Here is a 13165-nt window from a genome sequence, read left to right as displayed (position 1 = left end):
TCAGAATGGAATTATCAACATTTATTGGAAAGGTCACAGTTTAAACATTCTTGCAATAAAGGAAAATACATGTATTTGGTTCCTAGTTTCAAGATCATCAGGTTCTGTGGCTTTTCCACCTGAGAATTCCAAACAAACAGGAAGTAACAACAACAAAAAAACAACCCAAAACACAGATCTTCAACATTTTTAAAGTACTAGCAGTTGCACACACAGGGGAAAACATGAAAACAGCCATTTTTAAAAACGGAGTCGAAAGCTGGGGTCTTTGTGTAATAGGACAGAGAGAAAAATGTGTGAGAAAACACTTCTGTGCCACATAAGTAACAGAACAACAGATAACAGTGTCAAGCAATAGGCAAGTGATTACAGTCTTTTCTGTCCTGATTCCTTATGAGGCCACTCAAATCAAAATTACAGGATGAGTTGTTATTCCCTGTTTAAGGCCAATGCAGCGAATGTTAACTTAGCTCTAGACCACAGTGCCACAAGACATAATAAAAATCCAAGGTTGTACAGAAAAATAAACATAAGACTGGTACTTGAAGATTTTCCCTCAGAGGTCCAAGGATGGTATTAAGCAAAACAAAAGATCAAAATGTTATACAGAAGTGACTTCTCAATTCTACTATAAAAAAAAAAAAAAAGCACGTGCTATATTCTGCAGTTTCGTTTTATCTTGGGTCACTGAGCAGCAAATTGTTTTCATGCCTACAAACTGCAAAGGAAAGTTAGCAAGTTAAAGAAGAGATGGGCTTTTATTTCTAAAGCAAGTAGAGGTGCTTTCCATGACAAGTGCAGAATGATTGTTTTGTTTTTGTTGTTTGGTTGGTTTTTGCTTCCATGGCATGAAATGAGAAACAATAAGGAGGCAAGAGTTTCACTAGAGGATAGAGTTAATACCTAGTTACCAACAGGTGCTTGACAAGAGGCAAGCTGTTCCTAGTTTACAAGGCTACCGTGGACAACAGTACATGAAACACTAATAGACACACTGCTAGCTAGTCCTTACAGAGGAGAAAAGGCACTCGCCCTGTGAGCAACTGTTGAGACTTTGACAAGCCAAACTGAGTCTGGACAGCAGTGTTCCTGGCTTGAAAGTCAAGTCAAAGACAAGAAAAGTCCACAAATGACTTGTTGGTTAGTTACCCCCAACCCAATTTGGATTAAAGATCATCTGTGGTGTTCCATGCCTTGCCAAACCTTTGCATGGGTTACCATCACTTCTATTAAGGTTGATCAATGAAACATCTGGTGACAAAGAGTTTCAATAAATGAGAAGTCTGCGTAGCCCTTTAAGATGCCAGAGAGCTGTAGAGGCTGGTTTTGAGCACACCTGCTGCCTCTTTGTTCCGGGCAAGGGTGCTGACTGGCATCCCATGCTGGCTTTACCAGCTAGCACTTTACTGTTATCAAGTTAAGACTGGAATGAATCGTGCGATGATGAAAGTGCTGCCTGTAGCTGACAGTCCCTTTTCCCTGCTGCAGGCAGTCTGAGCTCACTGATGTCATTGATTGCCATGTCAGATACTAGGGCCTTGTTTGCGGGGGGCGGGGGGGAAGGGAAGGGAAGGGAACAAGAAGGCCATCGACTGCCCCTGAGATCCTAAATCCAATATAAGGCAGAATGAAGAATCTGCTGAGCTCTCAAGAGAACATGCATGAAGGTGGTAAATCTTTGTGAATATATATATATATATATATATATAAATCTTATTGTTGAAAAATGTATTTGAGAAGTCCGAAACCAGTAAGGAAAAAAGATAAATCATCTATGTGAAGGGTTTTTAAATCCTGCACATGTACCAACCCCCCCACCCCTGCCCCCAACTAGAAAACTCTGGTCTCGGCCCTTAGACTCTTCCTAATTCCATGGCGTGATAAAGGATTGAGGAGGCACTTGTAGATTGGTTTATAAAAATCAGTTTTTTTTTTTTGGGTGGGGTGGGGTGGGGGGAGATGGGATTCGGTAACTACTGATAAATGATGTCACCCAACCCTGAGTGAAAGGATTCTATCACCTGAAACAAGACACTGTCAGTCTTCTTTTTTCAAGAGCCCTTGGGGGTGCCCCAGAATCTTCCAACAGATCCTTCTACAGGTCCCTGTGGCCCCGTCACTGTAACCCTGTTCCTTCTATGGGAGAGAATGTCAGGGTGTTTTTTCACAAGGCAGCTCTGCCTAATGGCCTACTGTCTGCAAAAGCCTCAAAGGACTGAGTTTCCCCCCCCCCCTTAGATTATTTTTCCCTGCCAGAACTGTCTCTCAAAGGGCAGGTATCAGAGTCCGATGGTTATATTAACACGTTGACATTCCTCCCAGTGGGAGCTTATGAATCTCTCTGATGCCATGAAAAAGTCTACCATGTGTTCTAGCTGCCGTCTCTCTTCTCGTCTCTAATTCTTTCTAGATAAAAGCCAGGCATGTTTGTTGCTGCACGTGGTCTTTCTGATCAGATTAAAGAATGCAGCAAGATCCTTACTGGCACTCTTGTCATCCCCTCGGAAGATGGATGACACCAAATGATGGCATTATAGACAGCTAAGGAGTCCACAGAGGGGCATCTCAGCTCCTTTTGGTGTTCAAGTGCTCTCATTGGCACCCAGTAGCTAGCTGAGCAGTAGAAATGCATGCTTAGATCAAGACACTTGGCAACTACGTTATTCTACCCAGCTTCTGAATCTGGATCTTGTTTTCAAATCTTTTTTTTTTCCCTTTCCCAAGCTTGCTAGCATATCTGCAGTGCAATTGACACTTTATACTTCAGTGAGACAAATGACAGTTTGCATTGAACCCAGCCCAATCTCTGCAGGGTTGCATTCTTGCTCTGGAGTTGCTAGCAAAGGACCTCTATTTGGCTTTACATGTTCTTCTTGCACAAAATAAATAACTAAATAAATAACTAAATAAAAAAAAAATGAAAGTGAGTGTGAGTGTGTGTGTGTGTATGTGTGTGTGTGTGTGGTGTGTGTGTGTGTGTGTGTGGTGTGTGTGTGTGTGTGTGTGGTGTGTGTGTGTGTGTGTGTGTGTGTGTGTGTGTGTGTGTGGTGGATGAGGATTTTCTTGCCCTAAGAGATCTTTAGAACATTTGGAAATATAAAGAACTTGTGTGGTTGCTTCCTACGTAGCTTCCACTGTCCAGGTACTCCTCACCGTTCTCTTCGACAGAAGAATCGCCAGACTTTGGCATGCAAGCTTTCACATTCTCATGCTGTTTGAACCTTCTGGTATCCTGGTTATATTCAGACTCCCATGGGGTGTCTCCTCTTTGGGAGACATCCCTTAGGTGGCGAGCATTCGCCATTTTGGATGGTGTTCCTGGCACATGAGAAGCCCTGTCGCTCACTCGTTGGCCAAAGGTCTTGTCATTACACTTCTTCCTCTTTTTGCAGACATTGTCTAAAGGATCTTCAGGGTTGTCTTCCTGGTGGGAGTAGGCATCAGAAAGGTGGGCAGTGACCAGCAATGCCCTCTTCTTGTTAGTATTCTCATCTCTGGGGGAACCGGGTTCACACTCAAGCCACGTACGTTGTGTTGCACACTTGACCCTGCTGCCTGGGTTGCTAAGCTCGAATTTCAAGCATTTCTCCTCTGCTTCATGTGGCCACCTCGAATACTGGGTCTGCTGACTAGATGGAACTTGCTTGAAGGTGCCGACTTCATCTGTGTTGATGAATCCTCTTTCGGGAGAGCTGGAGCATGTGGTCATGGATTTCTCTTTCTCCTCTTTGTCCATGCTGAGGATTTCACTGAAGCATTCTGAATCGCTACTGATTTCCTCAAGGAAATCACTCAAGTTCAAATATACATCGACTGACCTGGCTGGGGAGAATGCTAGGCTTTTCCCTGAGGTTCTAGAAGTTTTGACCTGGTGAATCTGGGTCTCTTCCATCAGGTAACTCTCTTCCTCATCTAGTGACAGGTGACAATCAGGTTCGTGGACGCTGCGGGGATTCTGCAACTGCTTCATGCATTCTCGGATATAATCCATTTTCCCACTCTTTGGTGCTGTCTGCTGAGCACAGATCTTTGTCCAGTGGTTCTCCTCCTGAGGCGATGCTATCCCTCCTGGGAACTGCATTGGGGACAGGTTGCTCGAGTGACACCAGAGCTTTCTCAAACTGATCTGCAGTCCGTCCTCTGTAGCGTGGACAGCCCGCTGCCAGTGGCATTCATGCATCAAGTCACTTGGCTGTAGGCAGACGCGGCTATATTCCGGAGCTTGGTAATAATTGAGCAGATAGTCAATAAACTCATCAGTCTCGTATACCTTCTGCTTCTGGCTGTGATGCCATGCAGAGAATCTGGAAAGACAGAGACCATTTGAACTACGGTAGTCTTCTGTCTCCAAAGACTGATCTTGAATCATAGTGACTTGCAAAGAATTCTGGTCAGAGACCAAAACACAGGCACGGGGTAACATTTCTCTAGTTCTCGCCTTCCTGGATAAGTGGCGTGTTCTTTTTTTCTCGGGATGGTGGGAAGATTCTTGAAAGTGAGTCCTCCTCTTCATTTTCTGCCTCTGTTTATTGTCTGGCTTGGCAATATGACGTGTCGGTACATCATCCTGGTTGTGAAGATGCTGAGTATTTAAGTCTGCTTTCTTCGGGTTCCCCGGTGTGTTGCCAAGAACACCGTTAGCTTTGGGGTCTGCACCATTTCCCTCCTCTGGATCTAGCTCTGTGGATTCCTTCAAAGAGAAAGGTTAAAAAAGAAATCTCACGTGAATCTATAGTGATTACCTTTGGGAGATGAGAGGGTGGGAACACAAAATTTTGATTTGTGGGTGTGGTGTGGACTCTTGTAATCCTTTATTCTTACAAACCTGTAACCCACTATTAGTCACAAATGAAAAAAAAATGGGGAAAAAATCTCTCATGAAAAAAATAAACACCCACAGACATAGGACCAAAGAAAGGCTCCATATCACTTACCGGTAGAGAAACCACCTCACACCCATGTGAATGGCCTACATCAACTAAACAGAAAATGACAGGTATTGGCGAGGATGTGGAGAAAAAGGAAATTCCCTACACTGTGGGTGGGAATGCAAGCTGGTACAGCACCTACAGAAGACAATTTGCGGGGGGGGGGGGGGCAGGCGATAGCACAGCGGGTTAAGCGCATGTGGAGCGAAGTACAAGGACCAGCATAAAGATGCTGGTTCAAAGCCCTGGCTCCCCACCTGCAGAAGAGTCCCTTCACAAGGCGGTGAAGCAGGTCTGCAAGTGTCTCTCTTTCTCTTCCCCCCCTCTGTCTTCCCCTCCTCTCTCCATTTCTCTCTCCTCTGTCCTATCCAACAAAAATGACATCAACAACAACAGTAATAACTACAACACCAATAAGAAAAAACAAGGGCAACAAAAGGGAAAATAAATAATAATAATAATAGGGCAGGGGTAGATAGCATAATGCATTATGCAAACAAACTGTCATGCCTGAGGCTTCAAAGTCCCAGGTTCAATCCCCTGTACCACCATAAACCAGAGCTGATCAGTGCTCTGGTAAAAAATAAAGAAATAAGAATAAATAAAATAAATGAAGAAGACGGCGATGACAATGACGACAGTTTGGAGAGTCCTTAAGCAAAAACACATGGAAATACTCTATGATCCAGCAATACTACTCGTAGGAATATATCCAAAGGGCAGGTAAGCACAAATTGGAAAGGTTATATGCACCCCCATGTCTGTAGCTGCATTATTCACAATATCCAATGTGTGGAAGCAACCTAAATGCCCCACGAAATTGTGGGGGTGGTCTGGGAGGTGACATAGTAGATAAAGTATTAGACTCTCAAGCATGAGGTCCCAAGTTCAATCCCTGCCAGCACACATACAAGAGTGATCCTCTGGTTCCATTTCTTTCTTTCTTTCTCTCTCTCTCTCTCTATCTCTCTCTTTCTCTCTTCCTCTCTCCCTACCCCCTCCTTCTCTCCTACATCTCTCATTAATAAAAAGTGTTATAAAATAATTTTTAAATTATCTTTATTTATTTATTGGATAGACACACCCAGAAATCATGAGGGAAGGGGGAGATAGAGAGGGAGAGAGACAGAGAGACACCTGCAGCCCTGCTTCACCACTTGCAAAGCTTTCCCCTTGCAGGTAGGGAATGGGGGCTTGAACCTGGGTCCTTGCGCACTATAACGTGTGTGCTCAACCAGGTGCACCAACACCCAGCCCCCCAAATAAAGTCTTTTAAAAAAGAAACTGTGGGATGTATATACAATGAAGTACTACTTTGCAATCAGAAAGGCTGAGATTGGATTATTTGGAACAAAAAGGATTCACATGTGGAATGTGCATGACTAAAGCAAATGAGTGTGTGCACGTGTGTGCGCTCACACACACACACACACACACACACACACACACACACACACACAGATAATGGATAAGAATGTCTCTTGTGCAATATGAGAACTAAGATGGTTGCTGCACAAAAATAAAAAAGAAACACAGAAAAGAGATGTAAGAGCTGGGTGGTGGGGGCCGGGTGGTGGCGCACCTGGTTGACTGCACATGTTACAATGTGTAAGGACCCAGGTTCGAGTCCCCGGTGCCCACCTGCAGGGGGAGTGCTTTCCACGTGGTAAAGCAGTGCTGTAGGTGTCTCTCTCCCTCTCTACCCCCCTCTTGATTTCTGGCTGTCTCCAACCAATAAATAAATAATTAAAGATAATAAAAAATTAAAAGAAAAAGAGCTGGGTGGTGGTGCACCCAGTTGAGCACACACATTACATGATCAAGGACGACCTGGGGTTCGAGACCCTTCTTTCCAGGGGAAAAGCTTCATGAGTAGTGAAGCAGGTCTGCAGGTGTCTATCTTTCTTTTTTAAAAAAAATATTTATTTTCCCTTTTGTTGCCCTTGTTTTATTGTTGTAGCTATTATTGTTGTTCTTGATGTCGTCGTTGTTGGGTAGGACAGAGAGAAATGGAGAGAGAAGGGGAAGACAGAGAGGGGGAGAGAAAGCTAGACACCTGCAGACCTGCTTCACGGTTTGTGAAGCGACTCCCTTGAAGGTGGGGAGCTGGGGGTTCGAACCGGGATCCTTACACCTGTCCTTGTGCTTTGCACTACCTGTGCTAACTCACCGCACCACCACCTGACTCCCAGGTGTCCATCTTTCTTTTTTAAAAAATATTTATTTATTTCCTTTTGTTGCCCTTGTTTTTTTATTGTTGTAATTATTATTTTTGTTGTTACTGATGCCGTCATTGTTGGATAGGACAGAGAGAAATGGAGAGAGGAGGGGAAGACAGAGAGGGGGAGAGAAAGAGAGACACCTGCAGACCTGCTTCACCGCTTGTGAAACAACTCCCCTGCAGGTGGGGGTGTCTATCTTTCTATCTCCCTTTCCCCTCTCAATTTCTCTTGGTCTCATAAAATAACACAGAAAGAAAGAAAAAAAAAAAGGAAAACATGGTCACCTAGAGCTGTGAATTTGCAATGCAGGCACTGAACCCCAGAGATAACCCCAGTGGCAATTTACAAAAAGAAAAAGCCTGTAGTCCAGACCACACAGCTAATACATGGAGGAAGCAGAAGGAGTGGGAGTTGTGGGCACTGGCAGTGGCTCTGTTCACAGGGCTGTATGCTCTGTACAACTACAGGGCAAGTGAAAGGTGTGGCCAGCAGGCCCCAGCCTGCTGCAAGAGTGTGCCCTGAACCCCCAGAGACAAAGGGAGCACTGTAGTGCTACCACATAGCCTGGGATAGGACCTGGGGACCTGGGGAATGAAGGGATCAGCTAGGTCGAGAATTAGACAACGTCCACATTTAAAGAGACAAGGTCTTAAAAAAGACTCACTCTCAGCGGTCATGAAGGCAAACTTAAAAAATTAAAAGTGGGGTCGGGCGGTAGTGCAGCGGGCTAAGCACATGTGGTGCAAAGCGCGAGGACAGTAGTAAGGATCCCGGTTCAAGCCCCTGGCTCCCTGCAGGGGAGTCAGTTCACAGGTGGTAAAGCAGATCTGCAGGTATCTATCTTTCACTCCCCCTCTCTGTCTTCCCCTCCTCTCTCCATTTCTCTCTGTCCTATCTAACAATGATGACAACAACAATAACAAAAATAATAAAAAAACAAGGGCAACAAAAGAGAAAACAAATAATAAAAAATATAAATAAAAAATAAAATAAAAAGGGTTGGGGGCAGGGGTAGGCAGCATAATGGTTATGCAAATAGACTCTCATGCCTGAGGCTCCAAAGTACCAAGTTCAATCCTCCACAACATAAGCAAACTAAAGTGCGCACACGCGCACAGGCACACACACACACAAACACACACACACACACACACACACACACACGGAGCTAGCAAAATAGCTCAACTGGATAGTGTGCTGATTTGCCATGTCCTTGACCCAGGTTCCAGCCTGCCCCCCCGCACACCTCATGGAAGGATGCTTTGCTATGGTGGTCCTTTTCACTGTCTCTATCCAAAAATAAATAAATAAATGAATGAATAAATAAATAAATAATCCAGTTGCCCAGGTGGTAGTACAGTGGGTCAAAAAATTGTGCTCTCAAGCATGAGGTCCAGAATTTAATCCTCAGCATCTCATGTGTCAAAGTGATAGTCTAGTTCTCCTACTCCCTCTCTTTCTCTCTCATATTAATAAATGCAAAAACTAGTATACGTTATTATAAGTGTAAATGAGAGATTATTTCCTTCCCCCTATCCTGATTTACTTAGCTTGATTGCTTGTTTTTTAATATTTATTTATTTATTTTCCCTTTTGTTGCCCTTGTTGTTTAACATTGTTATGGTTATTGATGTCGTTATGGTTGGATAGGACACAGGGAAGTAGAGAGAGGAGGGGAAGACAGAGAGGGGGAAAGACAGACATATGAAGACATGCTTCACTGCCTGTGAAGCGCCTCCCCTGCAGGTGGGGAGCCAGGGGCTCAAATCCGGATCCTTACGCTGCTCCTTGCGCTTTGCACCACGTTCGCTTAACCAGCTGCGCCATCGCTGGACTCCCTGATTGCTTAACAAGACAAAAGGTGAGGCCACAGTTCACAAAACAAACTCTAAGACTCAGGCCAGGAAACAGCATAATGGTTCATCAAAAAGACTCATGTGAGGCTCTGAGGTCCCAGGTTCAATCCCCAGCACGACCATAAGTCAGAGGTGAGCAGTGCTCTAGTTAACCAAAAAAAAAAAAAAAAAAAAAAATCCCTCAGGTGAGTTTCTATATGCAAAAACACAAAATATGAACTGTCAAATGAAGACTTTGAGAGCCTTTCTGGCAAAGGAAGACCCTGCTCCTTACTTGGGGGATCTGGGGCACCTCTCCTGTGAATGAAGTGATCAGAACCCAGCCCATCGGAAACAAAGCTCAATGGATGCACACTGTTCCACCAAGTTCGTTTTCAACAGGGTCCTGAGTCTAGGGGAAAGTGTGCTTCAGAGAGGTCAGTACTTACCCTAAGTGTACGAGGGCCGGAAAAGAGTTTTACTGAAATGTCCCTCAGGAGGACCCGTAGTAAGCGAAGGGCTTCCACCCGCCTCTGAGCCAGCAGGTACTTTCTCTCTTCCCACTCGGGCGAGGATGAGTAGGGCTCCTCAGTGGGCTCCTCCGCAACCTCTTCAGTGGGCTCCTCCGCAACCTCCTTAATGGCCTCCTCCACCTTGGCTCTGTCCTTCTGCTTCCTCTGCCTGTGGCGGTCCTTTTCCTTCAGGGCACGTCTCTTGGCCCGGGCCTTCCTCCTCTTCTCCTGGGCTCGCCTTTCCTCCTCTTTCCGTTTTCTGCACAATGAGTAAGAGTCAACCACTTGTTGGAACATAAGCGTAATTAGCATATGGCCTGACAAGCATACTATAGACTTACACAAACCCACAAGGGATTATGGGTTTACAGAAAGTGATTTAAGCTAATGTCTGCCTGGCAGAAGGCACTCTCTGTTCCTGCTGCCCTTGCCTGCTCTTTCTCCCCAGGGCCCACCATGGTGCTTCCCCCAGGACCTGAACATGTAGCCAAGGGCTGGTAACATGGACTCATGTTCCCCGCCCATCATGACTAGCCGATCTTTGCCTCTTTGCTTATTTTTCTATCCCTAAATAACTGCAATGTAATAAACCTCTCATTTGTTTAAACGCCCATCTCAAAGCTATGCCAGAGTTATCTTTTTTTTAAAAAAAAATGTATATTTATTTTTCCTTTTGTTGCCCTTGTTTTTTATTGTTGTTGTTATTGATGTCGTCATTGTTGGATAGGACCGAGAGAAATGGTGAGAGGAGGGGAAGACAGAGGGGGAGAGAAAGACAGACACCTGCAGACCTGCTTCACTGCTTGTGAAGCGACGCCCCTGCAGGTGGGGAGCCGAGGGCTTGAACCGGGATCCTTATTCCGATCCTTGCACTTTGCACCACCTGAGCTTAACCCGCTGCACTATCGCCCGACTCCCTTTTTTTTTCACCTTTTAATTATGATATATGGGGCCCAAATGTGTTGCTGAGTTACCCCACCTTTTTTTTTCCTGATGCGGTTCAACTTTAAATTACCCACACATGCCCCCCCATAGGACCTTGCCCTCAACATGGATCAACAGCGGCAGAGAATGTGCATGAACATCATACTCTATGTTCCACCTGAGGAAGATGGGTCCTGAAATTGGGGCGGCTTGGAACGTTCCTACTCATGACCACAGAATGTGAGCTCAGATCTACAGGGATGCAGAGGTTACATAGGCTCCTAAGCTGAATCTGGGCCCCAGATCAGATCAAATGGATGGGATGTACAGTCAACGATATTTATACACCTTTCCCATATTTGGGAGCTACTCTCTTCCCTGATCTAATTTTCTGGTCCTTTTTCCAGCCATGATATCATCTTCCCAGACAATAACTTGGATCTACCTGCATATCAAATTTCAGGCTCAGAGGATAAAAGAAAAAGAAGAAAAAAAACCAGTATAGCCACAGGCCCTTTGGAATATAACTAAAATATGCCTACTAGCTATCTACAAAATGGAGACACTCCCCCCAACTCTTCATCTGCACTGTTCCAGCCTTTAGGTTCATGATTGTTCAACAATTTGTTTGGCTTTGTATGTTAACTCTCTTTTCAACCACCAGGTTCCAGATGCTAGCATGATGCCAACCAGACTTTCCTGGACAGACAACCCCACCAATGTGTCCTGGAGCTCCGCTTCCCCAGAGCCTCACCCAACTAGGGAAAGAGAGAGACAGGCTGGGAGTATGGATCGACCTGTCAATGCTCATGTTCAGCGGGGAAGCAATTACAGAAGCCAGCCCTTCCACCTTCTGCATCCCACAATGATCTTGGGTCCATTATCCCAGAGGGTTAAATAATAGGAAAGCTATCAGGGGAGGGGATGGGATACAGAGTTCTGGTGGTGGGAATTGTGTGGAGTCGTACCCCTCTTATCCTATGGTTTTGTCAGTGTTTCCTTTTTATAAATAAAAAATATATATATCCACACATGTTTGATCTGTCTGACCCACACTGTTTTTTGCCCGCTATGGTTTTGATTCAACTTTAAATCTACCACATGTCAATTTTTTTTTAAATCTCTACCGTTTCTGCCTGCTGTTTTTTTGACTGACTAAACATATACTTCTAGACTCCATAAGATGATCAGGGAGGGACCCAACTGGCATATGCTAGCTCCTGGTAAATGATCTAGGTTTAGTTTTAAGCTTTCTTCTATTTTCACCCTTTTTGAAACTCTCACTATGGGAATATTAATATTATTTGTCTCCAGTGTTATTGCTGGGGCTCAGTGCCTGCACTACGAATCCACTCCTCCTGGAGGCTATTTTTTCCTGCTTTTGTTGCCCTTGCAGTTTATTGTTGTTATTGGATAGGACATAGAAATCGAAAGAGGATGGGAAGACAGAGAGGGGGAGAGAAAGACACCTGCAGACCTGCTTCACAGCTTGTGAAGCGAACTCCTGCAGGTAGGGTGCTGGGGCCTTGAACTGGGATCCTTAAGCCAGTCCTTGTGCTTTGCACCATAAGCGCTTAACCCACCACGCAAGTGCCTGGGCCCCTGGGATATTACATTCTAAGGAAGAATATATTCACCTCAGACAACTGAAGGAGACTTAAAGCTATATAAAATTCATTGTTCCAGCCAAGAATTATATAAGTTTTTACACACAATTAAAGTTGTCTCCACATGTCTTCCCAAACACGGACATTTATCGGTTGAGATATGGAAAAAAAATGACATTTATATAAAAATACCAGTTTGGTCACAGCAAAACAGCTTCAGATCTATAATATCTGCCTATTTGCTCTGAAGCAAGTGCAGGTTTCTTTATAACAAAACTTTTCCATAACCTCTCCTTCTCTTCCGTACTTGGAATCCGTATCTTCTTTCTCAGCTGCCTCCTAGGCACAAACCATTTCTGGTGTACCTGAAACCCAACCTTTCTTGCATTTTCTCACTGAGCCAAAGCAAGCCGCTTTGCCTGTATCTCTCTTGCAAACTTATTCTCGCCTATCTATTCACAGACTTAACCAGAGAATGGGGTGAACATGGCCTGTCACCATATTGTTTAACGGTCCCATATACCACACCACACCACACCACACCACACACACCACACCACACCACACCATTTTCTTTCTTTTTTTTTAACTTAAAAAAATTTATTTATTTATTTATTTTCACTTTTGTTAAGCTTGTTTTTATTGTTGTTGTAGTTATTATTGTTGTTACTGATGTTGTGGTGGTTAGATAGGACAGAAAGAAATGGATAGAGGGGGGAAGACAGAGAAGGGGAGAGAAAGATTTTCTCCTGCTGCCCGAGCCCTGCAACCTCTGATCCATAGAAATTCTTTATCTAGCTGCTCCTCCCCTCCTTCCTTAACTTTTCTGCCTCTTCCTGTGAAGTCACCAGACTCCTTTCCGGAACAACTTCAACCTACTATATCACATGACTCTGCTTCACTTAACCACTCTCTAACTTCTGCTCCTCCAACTTCTCCGCTGCTTCTCTTCACTACCACAGACTCAGACCTCTCCGCTGCCAGTGAGAAAGGCAGTCAAATTTCGTTCAAAAGTGTTATTGAGCAATGTTTTCAGGAAGGGCTTAAGCAAGATGGTTTGTCTGACCTTCACACTATTCCCGTGCTTACTACAGAGGAAGGGACTGGCGAAAAAAAAATAATAATAATGAAACTTTG

General features: G+C 44.4%; 1 protein-coding gene across 2 annotated transcripts in view; it reads right to left on the bottom strand.

Moving 5' to 3' along the window:
- LOC103125606 (A-kinase anchor protein 17B-like) overlaps positions 1-13165 on the bottom strand; it is a 72313-nt gene continuing 59148 nt past the window's right edge. For both annotated transcript variants that reach the window (XM_060183467.1, XM_060183468.1), the window contains 2 exons: positions 9435-9756; positions 1-4690 (listed from right to left, as the gene is read on the bottom strand). In XM_060183467.1, coding sequence (XP_060039450.1) covers positions 3080-4690; positions 9435-9756 — 1933 coding nt within the window. In that variant the 3' untranslated portion in view covers positions 1-3079. The remainder of the gene's footprint in view (positions 4691-9434; positions 9757-13165) is intronic.

Source organism: Erinaceus europaeus, chromosome X (genome assembly GCF_950295315.1).
Source record: "Erinaceus europaeus chromosome X, mEriEur2.1, whole genome shotgun sequence".
NCBI lineage: Eukaryota > Metazoa > Chordata > Mammalia > Eulipotyphla > Erinaceidae > Erinaceus > Erinaceus europaeus.
The sequence above is the reverse complement of the archived record's forward strand: the minus strand, read 5'-3'. Positions and strand labels throughout refer to the sequence as shown.